The 17,796-nt window shown below is 47.7% G+C and overlaps 3 protein-coding genes across 7 annotated transcripts in view; all 3 read left to right on the top strand.

Moving 5' to 3' along the window:
* Gpr173 (G protein-coupled receptor 173) overlaps positions 1 to 5,892 on the top strand; it is a 32,200-nt gene extending 26,308 nt beyond the window's left edge. For all 4 annotated transcript variants that reach the window (XM_057759766.1, XM_057759765.1, XM_057759768.1 and 1 more), the window contains one exon: positions 1,777 to 5,892. In XM_057759766.1, the coding sequence (XP_057615749.1) occupies positions 1,888 to 3,009 (1,122 nt within the window). In that variant the 5' untranslated portion in view covers positions 1,777 to 1,887 and the 3' untranslated portion in view covers positions 3,010 to 5,892. The remainder of the gene's footprint in view (positions 1 to 1,776) is intronic.
* Positions 5,893 to 7,074: 1,182 nt separating this feature from the next.
* Positions 7,075 to 12,801, top strand: Tspyl2 (TSPY like 2). The gene is made up of 7 exons (XM_057760392.1): positions 7,075 to 8,018; positions 9,165 to 9,242; positions 9,343 to 9,454; positions 9,536 to 9,681; positions 9,808 to 9,902; positions 10,169 to 10,848; positions 12,073 to 12,801. Exons 1-7 carry the CDS (start codon positions 7,227 to 7,229, stop codon positions 12,216 to 12,218), a joined length of 2,049 nt encoding a protein of 682 aa, XP_057616375.1. The 5' UTR covers positions 7,075 to 7,226; the 3' UTR covers positions 12,219 to 12,801.
* A 901-nt stretch (positions 12,802 to 13,702) lies between these two features.
* Positions 13,703 to 17,796, top strand: part of Kantr (KANTR integral membrane protein) — a 42,020-nt gene continuing 37,926 nt past the window's right edge. For both annotated transcript variants that reach the window (XM_057760808.1, XM_057760809.1), the window contains exon 1: positions 13,703 to 13,713. The gene's annotated coding sequence lies outside the window, so the exon portion shown is untranslated. The remainder of the gene's footprint in view (positions 13,714 to 17,796) is intronic.

Consider the following 17,796-nt stretch of genomic DNA (forward strand, 5'->3'; position numbering starts at 1 on the left):
TCTGACTGTTCTTTCTGCCTAGAGTTCTCCACTCAGAAACAATCACAGGGCTTACATCCTCACCTGTTTGCTTAGATGACCCCTCTATGAAGCCCTCCCCATCCCGCTCATCAAAAACTGCAATATGCCCCTCACCTCTGACACTTTATTTTTTTTAATATTTATTTATTTATTATGTATACAATATTCTGTCTGTGTGTACACCTGCAGGCCAGAAGAGGGCACCAGACCCCATTACAGATGGTTGTGAGCCACCATGTGGTTGCTGGGAATTGAACTCAAGACCTTTGGAAGAGTAGACAATGCTCTTAACCTCTGAGCCATCTCTCCAGCCCACCTCTGACACTTTAAATCCTCCTCTTCTACTTCATGATTAGATTTTAGATTATTGTCATCATCTGCTATACTAACTTCACCCATCTCTTCTTATTACCTAATTTGTCAATTACACAAAACTAGGAATCATTATCCTTTTCTTTCTTTCTTGTTTATTTGTTTTCTGAGACAGGGTTTCTCTGTGTAGCCCTGGCTGCCTTGGAACTAGCTCTGTAGACCAGGCTGACCTCGAACTCACAGAGATCTACCTGCCTCTGTCTCCCAAGTACTAGAGTAGGAATTTTATCTGTCTGATTCACAACTGAGTCCTCGGTGCCTAAAACAGTGTATGACCCAAGGTAAAGAAATATTTTTTCAATGAGCCAACACAAAAAGCATACTTACATTTGTGTAGTCATATACAATCCTACATTCACACAAAACAAAAGCCAATGGCTTTCTCATAATCCACAGCCCTACATTTGGTCTTCTGTGACTTCACCTCCTACTATTGTGTCTCCAAAATACACCAATTACTATCAGTCTTCTCAATTCTCACCCTCGTAGACATGCTACGCACATTCCTGACCACAAGTAAAGATATTTTGCTGGGCATTGTGGCATAGAGCTGTAATCGTAGCACATGGGAGTCTGAGGCAGGATGATCCCAAGTTCAAGGCCTGCCTGGGCTGGGGAAAATGTTCATAGCCAGCCTGATCAACGTCACAAGACCCTATTACAAAATTAAAAGTTTAAATAGTAACTTTTTAAAAAGGTATAGGGATATAGCTCATTGGCAGACCTCTTGTCTGCCTTACAGGCCTTACGGGCCTGAGGCTGTAAATTCAATCCCCACCCAGTACACTGAGAAGAAAACCCAGAGAGAAGAAGAAACAAAGTATGAGGTGGGGGGGGGGGAGCAAAAGTGGGAAAAAAATCTAATGAGTCAATAGTTTAACAAAACAAAACATGAAAAACAACAGAAATAAATAAGTATATTACAATTAGGATTAGTACTGTGTACAACTTTTAGTTGAGGTGTGTGTGTGTGTGTACTGGTTTATGGGTAGCAGTAAAAAAAAAATCAATGCTTGAATACAGCTTTATGGCTTGTAAAAGGAAAGGAGACTTGAACAATATCCGCAGCCCTGAAGACCTATCAGTGGAGAAAGAAAGAGGTGCCTGAGGACATTAGGAGACAAAGCACTTATGCCCAGCAAGGAGGGGTAGGAGCAGGAATATCTGGGGAGTTGGCGGGAAGGGCTCATAGACCCACTAACCTGCCCTCTCTGTTTCTTTTTCACCTGTTTCTCCAACACCCCCTGTTCCATTCCTTTCATTTCTGTGGTTTTTTTCTATCCATTTATATCCTTGCCTCCATTTTTCAACCTCATTATTTACCTCTCTTGTCTCCTCATTTTTCTGTCTTCTACCTCCATCTCTGTCTCTATCGCCCTCCAGTGTCTCCATTTGCAGGTGTAGCTCAGCAAGACAACTGATGGAGTCCCCCAGGGCCCATCAAATACCGGACTGGCCGACCCCCTAAGGTTGGGGTAGCCCTTGCCCCTCAGTATGGCCAACACCACCGGAGAGCCTGAGGAGGTGAGCGGCGCACTGTCCCTGCCATCAGCATCGGCTTACGTGAAGCTGGTGCTGCTGGGACTGATCATGTGTGTAAGCCTGGCAGGCAATGCCATCTTGTCCCTGCTGGTGCTCAAGGAGCGTGCCTTGCACAAGGCTCCTTACTACTTTCTGCTGGACCTGTGCCTAGCTGATGGCATACGCTCTGCCATCTGCTTTCCCTTTGTACTGGCTTCTGTGCGCCATGGCTCCTCATGGACCTTCAGTGCACTCAGTTGTAAGATTGTGGCCTTCATGGCTGTGCTCTTTTGCTTCCATGCGGCCTTCATGCTGTTCTGCATCAGCGTCACCCGCTACATGGCAATCGCCCACCACCGCTTCTATGCCAAGCGCATGACACTCTGGACATGCGCAGCTGTCATCTGCATGGCCTGGACCTTGTCTGTGGCCATGGCTTTCCCACCTGTCTTTGATGTGGGCACCTACAAGTTTATCCGAGAGGAAGACCAGTGCATCTTTGAGCATCGCTACTTCAAAGCAAATGACACACTGGGCTTTATGCTTATGTTGGCTGTGCTCATGGCAGCCACACATGCTGTCTATGGCAAGCTGCTACTCTTCGAGTATCGTCACCGCAAGATGAAGCCAGTGCAGATGGTGCCAGCCATCAGCCAAAACTGGACATTCCATGGCCCTGGGGCTACCGGCCAAGCTGCTGCCAACTGGATCGCTGGCTTTGGCCGTGGGCCCATGCCACCAACTCTGCTGGGTATCCGGCAGAATGGGCATGCAGCTAGCCGGCGGCTACTGGGCATGGACGAGGTCAAGGGTGAAAAGCAGTTGGGCCGAATGTTCTACGCGATTACACTGCTCTTCCTGCTCCTCTGGTCGCCATACATCGTGGCCTGCTACTGGCGAGTGTTTGTGAAAGCCTGCGCTGTGCCCCACCGCTACCTGGCCACTGCTGTTTGGATGAGCTTCGCCCAGGCTGCCGTCAACCCAATCGTCTGCTTCCTGCTTAACAAGGACCTCAAGAAGTGCCTGAGGACTCATGCCCCTTGCTGGGGCACAGGAGGTGCCCCAGCTCCCAGGGAACCCTACTGTGTCATGTGAAGCAAGCCAGTAGGTGATAGGCAGGGGGGAAGTTGTGATCACCATACTGGGGCCAACAGCAGGGGAAGAGTGGGACCCACACAGAAGCCTTCTTTTTTAAGCTTCAGCCCAGGCTCTCAAACCATTCATAACTGAGGCATTTTGCAAACACCTCCCTAGGGGTGGAAACTGGGTGAGGAATTGGGAAAGAGGCATTTCTAGTTTTGTGGGGCTTGTCCCGCAGCCTCCTCCACTTCTACAATCTCTTTCCCATGCCCTCCCTGCCTCCTTATCCCTCTCCCTTCTCCTCTTTCTAAAGTGACGATTCAGTAAAAAAAAAAAAAAAACAAAAAAAACAAACAAACTGAAAATGCAGGGTTTTTAATAATAACAGCTGAGGAAACAAGCTTTCTTGCTTAAAAGTTACCCCCCCCCTTTTGACACTGTCAAGAAATGGAAGTTTTCTCCTGTAAAATAGATTTCCAGAGATCTTATTGCCCCCACCCCGGGTTCCCATTCACCCTCCCCTTCTGAGTCCCTTAGCAAGACTTGGATGTTTAGGAAATACTGACTTAAGGCTTCACACAAGAGGGACCAAATGGGGTGCTGCCCTCCTGGGGAGCAAGGACGTTTAAATTGCTACGTTGTGTGCAATGTTGTTTTTGGCTTAACCTTGATCCCAAGCCTGGTCTCCCTATCCCTCCCTATCGTGTCCAGACTTTGCTAGTGTTTCTGGAGGCTCTGTTTGAGAAGCCAAGAGCGTACAAAGAAGGGCCTCCATGATGTGCCCAGGCTAGATGAAGAGTCGAATGGTAGATGAGCTCCTCAACCAAAATCCAAATTTAGCTACACTCTCGAGCTTTCTCTTGGATCCCCACCCTTTCTTCCTAGGACTATGCATCTGCTTGTCCCCACCAGAGATGATGTGGATACATGTGGCGGGGAAGTCATTCATGGAAGTAGAGGGAGATAGTTGAACTCCCCAGAGTGGCTGGACTCCAGAGCCTCGGGTCAGAGCTAAATTCAACCCCACAATTGTTTCTTGGGCTCACACTATTCTTCTGGAAACAAAACTTCTTTGGGAGCCTTGGTAACCAATAGTGATACAAACTTCAAGGCACCCGGGAATTGGGTCCAATCCTGCCTGACCTCTTTTTGTCCCTTCCAGGTCTCCCAGGCCTTGAGCGCCTTCCTTAGCTGCCCTTCCATGCCACAAACATCCTTCCCTGCAGTTTTTCCTCCCTTCACCCTTACCTATACCCAAAGTGGAGCAAACTATACCCGATTCCACAGGTGGAAGGTCCCAAGCCTCTTTTCCACAGACAGAGACCATCCTGGGCTTACTGACTTCAAGGCCAGTTCCGTAGACTGGTGAGCCAAGCTGGAACTCTGTGCCTAAGTTTGGGGCTGTGATCTCCTCATCCCCTTTCTTTCCTTAGAAACTCCTATCCTAAACTCCAACCCTACCCCCAAGATAGCCCGTGAACTGAGGAAGCTTTGACTCAAAAGCAATGAAGGAGGTGCTCTAGACAGAAAAGATATTGGTGACCCTGGCTGTGGAGAGGCCCTGGAAAAGCAGGCCAGAGTAGCTGAGAGGCTGGAAATGTGTTGTGGGTGGGGCTGTACTCTCAGTGATGATGACAGGAATGCCTTTCTGAGGGCAGGGGTGGAAAGAGCAAGGTGGGAGGGCACATAGGGTAAATTCAGGAGGCTTTTCCTCCATTTCCTTTTTCTAACTGCCTGGCTTCTTCATCATTGGATTTTGTAAATGGAAAAACTGAAATGAACAATGTTATATTGGATGTTTTTTCTTTCTCTCTCTCTCCCTCTTTCCCTCCCTCCCTCCCTCCCTCCCTCCCCCTTCTCTCTCTCTCTCTGTCTCTCTGTCTCTCTCTCTCTCTCTCTCTCGTGTGTATATGTCTGTGTCTGTGTATCCTATCTGTGTATGATCACGTGTGGGGAGGTATGATTAAGTGAGACAGTGTGTGTCTGTGTGACTTTGTGTGAATAGGAAACCCCGAGGAAAACTTGCCTGCTACACATATATAAGCAAATACCTATATGTGAGGAAATAGAGTACACACACGTGTACACACATACACACAGAGAGACACAGGAAGAGAGGAGACACAGGAAGGAGAGGAGACAAAACTTAGTATGTGCCTGCAGCAGGAAATAGAGTGCTTAGGAGATGAACCTGAAAAATATTATGTATGTATGTGTCAAGAGGGTCAACTCCCACCTCATAAGATTGTCTTCCCTTGGCCTAGCTTCTGAGCACCAGGTGAGGAGAGAATAGTTTAGAACCTCATCTCTTCCGAATGTCTGGAGATTCAGCCCCCACCCCAAAATTCAAATAAGGTATTTCTGAAATTGGACCACCATGGAAATAGGAACTGGGAATGGGGGTGTCAAACATGGAGGTAATGAGGTTAAGAGATGGTCCCCTGCAATGTAATGGCTTTTAGAGGAACCGCTCCATCTGAACTAGGAGTTCTTCTTAAGGTTCCACTGTATCCAGCTGGGACTTTGTTCAGCTTTGACTAAATTTAGAAGGAAGGATGACATGGAGAAAAAGCCCAAGTCTGGGGGTCTACCCAGCTGGCCTACTCCCTAGGCGCTCAATTAATTTACTATTTATTTATTTATTTATTCCTTCAGTTGCACAGAATTGAGCTGACCATATTCCTCAATTCTCGGAGCACTATATCATCATTGGTCCATGCAAGGTCCTTTTATTATTTTGTTTGTCCCCTTCATCACCCATCCCCGATCCCATCTTTCCCCACCCCACACAGGCACCACTCTTCTGTACTTAATGTGTGTCCTTCCAAACCACCGTTCATGCGTTTATTTACTTACGTGTATCTGTGGAAAATATATGGTATCGATGTTTTAATTTACATAAACAGTATTGTACTATAAATCTTGTTCTGTTTCTTTTTTCACTCAACATTCTGTTTTGGAGAGATCCAGCCATGTTGCTATACATAGATCAAATTCATTCTAGTAGTCCATCTAAAACATATATCACATTTTATCCATTCTCCTGGTAATGGATTCCTAGGTTCCTTCCCTCTGCTACCACAGCAAGGCTGCAATAGGCAATTACCTCCTCGTCAGGAATGCCTAACTTAAAGGAAAACAACCTCAGAGAGGAGCAGTGATTTGGTTAGAGTCACAGTGGTCCATAGAACCAAAGCCAAAACTCCACCATCATGCCTCATCAAAGACCAGCTATCTCTGGTCATAAATAAAATAAAATAAAATAAAATAAAACCTTAGGGTATGATTAACAGCATCATTCACTTAGGAAAGGCTGGGAGAAGAAATACTGCGTAGACAAAGAGTTTTAAAGTTCTAGAAAAATCTAGCAGATTAGTTGAATCGCAATCAATTTTTGTGACGCAGAGGAAGTTACTTTTTTGCGTCTGTGATTATTTCTGGAGCCATTTTGCAGAGATGGAAAAAGCCATGTCAAAACCTGACCACCAAACCAAAGACCTCAGATAGTTAAATTGCTAGTACATCAAAGCAACCTGCATCTGAGGGGCTACAGCACTTCCCGCCCTCCGCCCCCGCCTCCCCCCCCCCCCCCCCCCCCCCGCTTCCCGGCGCCATGAGCTGGTGGGGGAAGGGACGGATTTTTAAGAAGTGCGTAGTTGATCTGGAGAGCGGGGCGGGGAGAACCATAGCGAGGCTCTCTGATTTCATTGGAGCACATCTCGTTCCTTGGTGCTTGCGCACTCCCGGCCACCCGCCCCCGGTCTAGTCGTTTCGTCTTCCGAATCGCTGGTACTTTTCCCATTGGATAAAACACTGCAAGAACGAGGGTGAGGGGTTTCTTTCCCTAGCTTTCCTCACAGCCAATCGCCCTGCAGTTTTCCTCTCATCACTGGGGCAGTCAGCCTGATGATTGGTGGGAGCTAAGGGAGCCAATTAGAAAACGATGATGTGTAGTGTTGGCAAGCGGATTGCGTGAGAGAAGGCAGGGGTTGAGGGAACGCTAACGCCTCCTCAGAGGCCTGCAGCCAATGGTGGGCCGAACAGACGCCTTGTCAAGGAGTGGGCGGGGCCTCGGCGACTGGCGCTGTGGGAGGGGACGTCAGAGCGAGGTGGTGAGCAGAGCTGGTCGCGTGAGGTGTGGCGGCTCCGCTTCAAGTGCGACTGGTGGCGTCGGCCTCGTCTGAGAGCAGAGAAGAGCCCGTGCGATTCTCTGAGCTTTGAGCGCGGTCACCATGGACCGCCCGGATGAGGGGCCTCCGGCCAAGACCCCCCGCCTGAGCATCTCGGAATCCTGTCAGCGCGACCTGCCGCCCCCGCCACCCCCGCCGCTCCTGCGACTGCCCCTGCCTCCACCCCAGCAGCGTCCGAGACCCCTGGAAGAAACCGAGGCTGCACAGGTGCTGGCTGACATGAGGGGGGTGGGCCCCACGCTGCCCCCACCACTGCCCTATGTCATTCTCGAGGAGGGAGGGATCCGCGCGTATTTCACCCTGGATACTGAGAGTCCCGGCTGGGATCCTGCAATGGAATCGGGATTCGGGGAGCCCCCTCCCACAGGGATCATGGAAACACTCCCCTCTTCAGAAACCTCGGGGGGAAGCGTGGAAATTGACTTTCAGGTTGCAGAGCCCAGCAGCCTTGCTGGAGAGAAGGCCCTAGAAACCTGTAGCTTAGGGGGGTGGGGGCCCCAGATGTTAGTAGGTCCAAAGAGGAAGGAAGAGGCTATCATCATAGTGGAAGATGAGGATGAGGATGAAAAGGAAAGTATGAGGAGGCGGCTGCGATGGCGCAGGAGGAGGAGGAGGAAGCAGAGGATGGTGAAGGAGAGCCGAGAGAGGAGTGCCCAGAGGATAGAAAGCATACTGCAGGCCCTGGAGAGCATTCAAATGGACCTGGAGGCGGTGAACATCAAGGCAGGCAAGGCCTTCCTGCGTCTCAAGCGCAAATTCATCCAGATGCGAAGACCCTTTTTGGAGCGCAGAGACCTCATCATCCAGCACATTCCAGGCTTCTGGGTCAAAGCAGTATCCTTCTCATCGATATTCATGGGCCAGAAGCCCATGACTGAAGGGGAGATGTGCAGAAGAGAAACAAGGGGTGTGGGGGAGGGTCGGAGATGGGAATGAATCTCCATTAGAAGATTCCAGATTGAGTGGGATGGCAAGAGGACAAAATAGAATAAAAACTGGACTGCAGATAGGAAAAGGGTAGCACCGTAACATTAAAGAAAATGGATCACAGACAGTAAAAGAGGGAGGGGTGACAGAGAAGGCACATAAACTGGTAAACAGGATCACAGATAGTGAAGGGGGGGCGGATACAGGTAATGAACTGACCATTGGGAGGGAGGGCAAATGAACTTCACGAAAAGTGCTGAAATCACACAAGGCTCTGTACTCTGTACACACGAGTCTCTGCTTAGATATCTAGAGACCTCAAAGCTGTCCACAGTACCTTTCTTAGAGGGGAGAGGGTAGAACACCTGAAGAATCAGAAGACCACTTTGATGTGGAGGTCAAGTGGTTAAATGAAAGAAAAGGTAGAACAGGAAGAATCCAATCTACTATTGGTGACTGTTGAGCTCATCCCCAGGAAACATATATATATATATATATATATATATATATATATATATATATATATATATAACATATTTGAAATGCATAGGTTCACCATTTTAATAGAATTTATATAGATAGAAATACTTGACCCATGATGCAAAGTGTCACATGATCACAGGCCCTCAGCAGTTCCCATACCTAAATGTGAGGCAACAGGGCGTAAGCATACCAACCACCAGAGCCATTTATCTATCATGTGCATACTGACCATCAACCCCTGTCCATGTAACATGTAAATACAGGTTCTTGGTAACCAGATACATTATTACTTAGACCTGGGCTTTCAGCTCCGAGACACAGCATTTTGTGAACATAAGCACCTGTCACCAAGAGACACAGATCACATGAACATGGTCAGAGAGCCTTAGCATCCAGACACGCAGCAAATCTGAACCGTGGCAGCCTAGCACTGAGGCTGATCATTGCATAACCACTTACTCCACATTTGTCACTCGGACACAGAAGGAACCCTCCTGCTCCGGCCTGTTTTGCTTTGCCCTCTTTCATATTGAACAGTAAATCCTTGACCTAAACTGCTCCACTCATTAGTTCCTCAACCACCCCAAAATTTCAATCTTGATCAACCAACGTGATGAAGACATTTTCCGCTACTTGACCAATCTTCAGGTCAGACCAACGAGGAAAGCCAAGGATCCTTAGAGGTGAGGGGGGGGGTGGGAAGGGCCACGGAAGGGATACATACCACCATTACCCCCACCCTGAGCAGGTACAGGATCTCAGACATATCTCCATGGGCTACAAGATGAAGCTGTACTTCCAGACCAACCCATACTTTACAAACATGGTGATCGTCAAGGAGTTCCAGCGCAATCGCTCAGGTAAGCGTCAGTCCCAGAATAAATCAGTGGCCCCCATCTTATCATTTCTACTCTCTTCTGCATCTCTTCCTCTTTTTCTAGGCCGGCTGGTGTCTCATTCTACCCCAATACGTTGGCACCGAGGCCAGGAACCCCAGGCCTATAATCGCAGGAGCTATGACACCAGAGAAAGCTTCTTCAACTGGTTTTCGAACCACAGCCTCCCAGAAGCTGACAGAATTGCTGAGGTGAGGCCCCCTTCTGGCATTGCCAAGGAAAGCCTTGCAGACTTGCCTCTGGGTGCCTGAGAAATTGGGGGTGGGTTCTAAGGCTTATACTCATGGCTCTTTTCTCTTTTCCCCGTCTCTTAACAGATTATCAAGAATGACCTATGGGTTAACCCAGTACGCTACTACATGAGAGGAACTGGCTACAGGACAAGCAGAAAGAAGTATGAAAGAAGGCACAGGTGATTCAAGAATTGGTGCCTGAGAGGGTTTGTTTGTTTGTTTGTTTTTAATGGGCAGAGACTAAGCTAGTATCACACAGGATTTAGAGAAGTGCAAGGGACCATTGAGATAATCTAATGCATTGTTTGCAAATGAGCAATCATGTCTGAGGTTACGTAGTCAGAAGTGGCAATGGGACTTTCCCCCATTCTTAGAAGCCCTAGTACCCTACTGCCTTCCTAGTTTCTCCCATTAACCTTATACTCAGCTTCAAACTTCCCTATAGGAAATTCAGGAATGCATATGAAATGGTGATCATGGAAGACATTCATCACCCTTATGCCACTGAAGGCATTCTCAGTGAAATCTCAGAAATTGATGAGATCACTGACAGTGAGACCATTCATGACATCAAGATCTCTGACTTCATGGAGACCACCGACTACTTTGAGACCACTGATAATGAGGTAACTGACGTCAATGAGACCCTGTGTGACAGCGAGAACCCTGACCATAATGAGGGCCCCAACAATAAGATCTTTTACAACAAAGAGAGCAGTGCTGCAAGCACAGATGACAGCAGTGAGACCCCAGAAGAAAAGAGCACCTATGACAGTGAGGATTCCAACATTGAGAAAGCTGATGCTGACAACGACAACCTAGGTGACAATCAGCAGGGTAATAATATCCAAGAGAGCAGTGATAGTGACAATGGAGATGAGGGCAGTGATGATGAAGATAATGATGGTAATGAAGGTGACAGTGAGGGCAGTGATGATGATGGCAATGAGGGTGACAACGAGGGCAGTGATGATGATGACAGGGACATTAAGTACTATAAGAACGGCACTGAAGTCTTTGATAAGACTCTGGAGAACAGCACCAACCAGGATGGCTATGAGGAGGAGGTCGAAATCATCTCTGAAGAATCAATGCAGGAAGAAGAGGAGGAGGCCGGTGAGGAAGGTGAGCTAGACCCCTCCCCCTTCCTCTCTCTTCTGAGAATGCCCAGGCTTCTTTGGGCAACTAGTGGTGAGGTAAACAGAATGTATGTTCTCTATACTCAGAGAATAGAGCAGTTAATTTCACCTCAAGATGTGGAAAAGGAGAGGGAGAGCTAGAGAAAGGAGGTATCATTTGAGCCCTTTCCACAGAATAGATCAGTAACCTAGAATGTTCTGAAAGCTGCTTCTCACAGAAAGGTTTACTGAGTAAATACATTAGGCAAAAAAAAAAAAAAATGCATACAACGCCCTCTCCCAGTTCTGAAAAGCCTGCCTTTAAAAGCCATATTTCACTTGACAGAACTCCACATTTCCCAAACTTCTTGACCACAGACCATGTTTCTTGTCCAACAATATATGCATTTGGGGAACGCTCATGGAAGTCTGAGGGATAAAGCAGTAGTTAAGGTGATCCTCCGTTTAGTTCTGGCCTGAAAGACTGCTAAAAGAGCCCATTTGAACCTGGCTAGGGGCAGACAGAGGAGAGAGGAGCCCCTGAGGGAGGAGCCCCTGAGGGAGGAGCCCCTGAGGGAGGTCAAAAACAGGGGAAACCATGACTGAAGGTTTGCTCATGGGCTTCCTGGCAAACTTCCAACAAAGAAAGGGGCCCAGCACGGAGAAAAGTGAAGCATTTAGTGAGAGAGCAGCCAGCCACATACATAGATTTGGGGTAAGCTAGGGAAACTAAGAGAATTGCCAGTCTTCTTTGCCTCCCACCTGATAGCATCTCTTTTCTCCAAGGATGGGAGGCAGGACTAGCTAGCTCAGGAGTTGGGGTGGGGAACTGGACAGAAGAAGATTAGGGGCAAAGTGACTGATAAGCATAAGTAAGCCCAAGGCCTCGCTGAAAAAGAGACAGACACACTTGAGGAGGATGGGAGGCAGAGGGAGAAAAAGCTCCTTTCAGGAATGTGTCCATTTTGAGCAGGCAAAGATAAATGCTCTGCCTCCGGCCTTCCTGTTTTCCTGCCTCCCTCCAACTCCTCTAACCTTTGGGTTTGAATACAAATAATCTCAGTGGCACTTCCTCTCCCTCCTGCTCCCAACCCCGAGTCCTCTCTCTCACCCTCCCTGTTCCAAGCAGAAGCACTTGGCAAGTGGTCCCAGCCCCTCAAAAGCCACAGCTATTTGTTCTGTTCACTTTCCGAGGGCCGTCCAACCACTCTCCTCCTCCTCCCCTTCACAGGTGTGCTAAGCGAGGACAGCTACGAAGAGGAGCAAATCTTTGAGGAAGAAGGAAGTGAGCTGAACTCAGAAGATTCTGATGTCCAGGAGGTGTTGCCGGTCCCAAACGCTTGGACCAGCCTGGGGAACAAGGAGAAAATGGGATAAACGTCTTACCCTTTGGGGGCTCTCTCTATATACCCCTATACCCTATCCCATTTGCCCTCCTCTTCAGCTAGGGCTGTGTGGCCCCACATTGCACTTCTGGGGGCAGACCGACTTAATACACGGGTTTAAAGTTTATTTTTATGGTTTAGTAATTGCAGAGTTCTTATTTGGAGGAGGAATTACTCTCCCCTTTGGCCCTCCTCCCTGCAGGCTTCTGTGTGCTGCTAATCTTATTTATTGTGATGCCTTGGTCAGGGACCCTCTAGCCCCCTTCTAGTGTGAGTGAGCATAGGCCCAAGCCCCCCCCCCTCTGCCCGTGCTATGTAAACATCGTGATCACATCGTGTAAGTGAGGAGGGCCGCTGTGACCTTCGTCACAACTGCGCAGTGGCCTCGAGACTCTGCTGCCGCCCCCTTCTCCGAAGTTTCTTTCCAACCGCTTTCTTCCCTTTACTGGCCCTGACCGCTAGCCCGCCTCAGTGTCTTTGCAAGGCAGCTTCGCCTTTGTGATATTCCTGCTCCCCAGAAGTTCCGCCCCTTTCCCCGTGACCCTTGACGAGCCTAATAAAACTGAGCAAATTCAAAGTGCCATTTGGAGTCTTTTGTCCACCTCACTGCGCCGTCCCTTCGCCAGCAGGAAACGCCCAGGCACGACGGTGGTACTGAACGGTTCCAGGCTCTGCGAGACTGCAAACGCATTGCATCAGACCAATGCGGCTTGTCCTAGCCAATGAGTGGACGAGGTTGAGGGCGCCCCCTCCCACCCTCAGAGACCTTAGAAACCCAGCCAGGTAGGAGAGAGCTTCCCACGCCTTTCCCTCTGGCGCACGCGCAGAGAGATCCTGCGTCGTAGAACATCAATTTGGTGACTCATCTATTAATTTTCAGTGCGTCAAACCATTTTTCAGGCGTAGTTGGAGCTGGGTGTGGGGGAGCTATCTTTCTTTTTTCACATATAGTTAAAAAAAAAAAGTCACGACAACAGTCTAGACAGCACGAAGAAGCACGAAGAAGTGCTTGCCTGTCTGGGGAGGGGGGAGGGTTGCAGGATTCCTGGCCTTGAGCCCAGTGGGGAAGGCAGGAAAAAAAGATGGCCTAGGTCGTGCAGTTTGCATTGAAAATAACGAAAAGCAAGGAAAATTACCGTGTAGCCATGTGATGCGACGAACAGGCCCAGCCAGAGCTGGGAATCTAAAAGGCTGGCTTTCTCTGGGAGACCTTGGAAAGTGCTTAACATTATTTCAACGCAACAGAAATGTTTACCATATTCACTCGATCATAATAACGACTAGTTTTGAAATATTTTTATTATTTAAGATGTATTTCTTTTTATGTGTGTGAGTGTTCTGCTTGCATATATGTATGCACACCAATTGCACGCCTGGTGCCCATAGAGGTCGGAAGAGGACATCAGAACCTCTGGAACTGGAGTTACAGATGCTTGTGAGCTGCCATTTGGATGCTGGGACCAGAACTTGGGTCTTCTGCAAGATCAGTAAGTGCTTGTAACCACCGAGCATCACTCCAGGCCCCTAGTTTACTAAACTATGTGTAGTGTACATAGGTGGACGTAAGAGCGGGTGTTCAAGGGGGCAAGAGGCCTCAGATTCCCTGCACCACCCTACCAATGGTGGTCTAGGAACCAAACTCTGATCCTCTGGAAAAAGCAATACATACTCTTAACCACTGAACCATCCTTCAAGCCCCAAAGACGCCTTTTAAGTATATACCCTAGTGGGCTTTTCATCCAAAGCCTTATTTTGCAGGACAGCTTTATCAAATTTGCATTTTTGAAAATGCCCTCTTCTGATTGCCAGGAACACAGAAGGAGAGCCCTATGGAAGTGGGCTTATCTGTACCTCAGATGAGAGTGGCACGGTGTGTACAAATTTGGAAATTTGTTCAGTTTTGGTTTTGTTTGTTTTTGAGTCAGGGTCTCTCTGTGTAGCCTTGGGTGTCCTGGAACTAGCTCTGTAGACCAGGCTGCGCTTGTACTCACAGAGATCCTCCTAGCTCTACCTCTTGAGTGTCCCAGCTGAATTCAGAATTTTGTTTGTGTTTGCTTTTGTTTTTTTTTTTTTGTTGTTTTGGTTTTTTTTTTTTTTTGAGGTAGGGTTTCTTTGTGTAACAGCCCTCTCGGTACTGGAACTCACTTTGTAACCAGGCTGACCTCGAACTCACAGAGATCTGCCTGCTTCTGCCTCCTGAGTGCCGGGATTTGGACATTTCTAAAAGATCCTTTGTTTTATAAGTTTCAGAACAGTTTTAGATTTGAGAAATACTGCAAAAAAAAATAGAGAAGTCTTGACTACCTCACAGCCAGTTTCCTTTATTATTTACACTTCGCATTAGTCAATTAAAGAACCAATATCAACACATTGTGATTATCCAAAGTCTGTATCTTATTTAGGCTTCCTCAGCTTTAACCTATGGCCCTTTTCTATCTCAAGTTCTCACCCAGAATACCACACTGCACTTAATCGTCTTGTCTGTCTCCTTAGGCTCCTCTTGGTTATGGCACTTTCGCAGTTTCCTTGTTTTTTGAGACTCTGGAGTTGTCAACAGTTGAACAGTATTTTGTAGAATGTCCTCTGACTGAGAATTATCTCTTATTTTCTGCTTATTAAAGAGGGTTATGGGGTTGAGGGAGAAAGACCACAAATGTTACATGCCATTTTCATTGCATCCTATCAAAGGTAGATACTATCAATAGGACATCACTGTAGATCTTAACTTTGATCACCTGGCTAAGGCGATGCCTCTGGGTTTTTTTTTTTAATTAATTAATTTATTTCTTTATTAAAGATTTCTGCGTCCTCCCCGCCACCGCCTCCCATTTCCCCCCCCTCCCCCAAAAAAGTCCACCTCCCTCCTCAGCCCTAAGAGCAGTCAGGGTTCCCTGCCCTGTGGGAAGTCCAAGGACCCCCCACCTCCATCCAGGTCTAGTAAGGTGAACATCCAAACTGCCTAGGCTCCCACAAAGCCAGTACGTGCAGTAGGATCAAAACCCAGTGCCATTGTTCTTGAGTTCTCAGTAGTCCTCATTGTCCGTTATGTTCAGGGAGTCCGGTTTTATCCCACGCTTTTTCAGACCCAGGCCAGCTGGCCTTGGTGAGTTCCCGATAGAACATCCCCATTGTCTCAGTGTGTGGGTGCACCCCTCGCAGTCCTGAGTTCCTTGCTTGTGCTCTCTCTCCTTCTGCTCCTGATTTGGACCTTGAGATTTCACTCGCCTCTGAGGTTTATCTGCCCTAAAGTTAATCTTTCCCCCTGTCCTGTACTCTGCAGAGAAGCTAAGTGTAGCCCTGCTTTAAAAAATGAGGACTCATGCTCCTTTTACTTGCGAGGAGAGTGCCTACATAAATAACTGGAATTCTATTGCACAAAAATCTCCCTGTTCCATAACAGCTTTTAGGGCACTGGAATTGACTACCTTTACCTATGGTAAGAGAGAGAATAAAGGCGTAGAGATGGTACCAGGTTGCTGTGGGATCCTTGGCAAGGACCCTTCCCCTTCTGGGTCTCTTCTTTGACATGGCTTGAATGCTAGAGCTTAGACATCGCTCTAGCTGTTCTTGGTAAATATTTTGGAGAAGAGATATAGATTCTGATGACTCTGATTCTGACCTTGATTCACCTTGTCAGAGTAAGGTGAACAGAATTGAGACTCAGAAGGAAGGAATGTCTTAGCCAGGCATGGTGCTGCACACCTGTAAGTACTCAGGAGGCCGAGGCAGCAAGATTGCTTAAGCCCAGAATTCAAGTCCAGCCTGAGCAACATAGAAATGTTCCATATAGTCTATATTCCTCAAAGGGAAAAACAAGCTATTACAAAAGGGGACTGGATGGTGGTGGCGCACGCCTTTAAGCCCATCACTTGGGAGGCAGGGGCAGGTGGATCTCTGGGAGTTCGAGGCCAGCCTGGTCTACAGAGCGAGTTCCGGGACAGCTACACAGAGGGACCCTGTCTCAGAACCCTCTCCCCACAAAAAAGAAAGCAAAAGGAAAGAAAAAGAAAAAGGAGTAGGGCATGATGGTGCACACCTTTAATCCCAGCGTTCAGGAGGCAGAGACAGGCAAATCTCTGTGAGTTCGAGGCCAGCCTGGTCGCCTGATCTACAGAGTGAGTTACAAGACAGCCAGGGCTGTTACACAGAGAAAGGCTGTCTCAAAAGAAAAACAAAAAAAGGGGAACGGTCTGCGGGCTGGCCGAGAGGCTAGGGGCGCCGCCCTGGGTGCGGGAGGTGGCCGGTTCGGATCCCGGCTCTGTCTGTGTCTGTGTGTCTGCGCATGCGTGTCACCCATCCATATATCAGAAAAAAAAAAAGTTTGAGCCGGGCGGTGGTGGCGCACGCCTTTAATCCCAGCACTCGGGAGGCAGAGGCAGGCGGATCTCTGTGAGTTCGAGACCAGCCTGGTCTACAAGAGCTAGTTCCAGGACAGGCTCCAAATCTACAGAGAAGCCCTGTCTCGAAAAACCAAAAAAAAAAAAAAAAAAAAAAAAAGGGATGACTTATCCAAGACTAGAGTTGTTTATAGAAAAGAAATTTAACCAAGGCACCATGTGGAATATAAGGATTCTATATCTCTGAACTATATGAATTCAGTCCCAGTGAGCATGTGTGTGTGTGTGAAGGAGAAGGGAGAAGAGGACTTAGGGGCAAAGTCCCTGGTGTGGACCAGAAAGGAAGTCAGCCTGGCAAGAATAGCTTAGTCTAACAGGGAGCAAGCCTAGTTCCTCTTGCTTCAGTGTATCAAAATGAAGTAATTCCCTCATCCTCTCTAGCAGGTCTCAGTCCGCCCAATTACTATTTTAGCCTAATTTTTCTGGGAAAATCAGCCCAGGGGTAGCAACCTGCCTAAGATCCCAGGACAGAATCTAGCCTTGAAGCTAGTCTTTGAAGTCTAGTCTTCATCATGTTCTTCCCCAGTCAAATCCTCCGTTCTTCATCCAAGCATTTGAGACTCTTCTTTATCCATTCTATCCAAAAGGGACCCTGGACTTCTGGGACACTATTAGGAACCCGTTATGGGAGTTTACTATGGTGGGCCAGAGTGGTTATGCCCTGAAGTGAAGTATGGAACAAGAGGAAGTTCTTCAGCCAGAGTGACATCTTGTTACCTGTACCCTCCTTTCTCAATCTGGATCCTCAAAAATAGGGTTAGAATGCTTTTAATGTCAAACCTAGCTCTAACATATAGCGTACAGCAAGCATCAGAAAACATGGTCATCATTAGCTGCGACTGGAAAAACAGAAACCAGGGCCTGTTCTCATGTTGAAACTACTTGTTTCTGTAGACTACACATTTTATAGCCCTCTGCCACAAAGGGTCCTGCTGTTGGGTGTAAGGTTCCCAAGATCTCCTGGTGTCATGGAAGTGCCATTCACTTTTGTAGACAGAATCAGATTGGCAGGGATAAAACCAGATTCAGGAATGTCCCTCCTTAGGTGACCAAAAAAGCCAGCATTTGTTCACTCAATTGCTCATTTAACACATACTCATTGATACCTCCTATGTGCCTTGTACTAGACAGGGTAATAGGAATATAGGAAGGAAACAAAAGAAAACAATCTCT

This window comes from Chionomys nivalis, chromosome X (genome assembly GCF_950005125.1).
Source record: "Chionomys nivalis chromosome X, mChiNiv1.1, whole genome shotgun sequence".
In the NCBI taxonomy this organism is placed as follows: Eukaryota; Metazoa; Chordata; class Mammalia; order Rodentia; family Cricetidae; genus Chionomys; species Chionomys nivalis.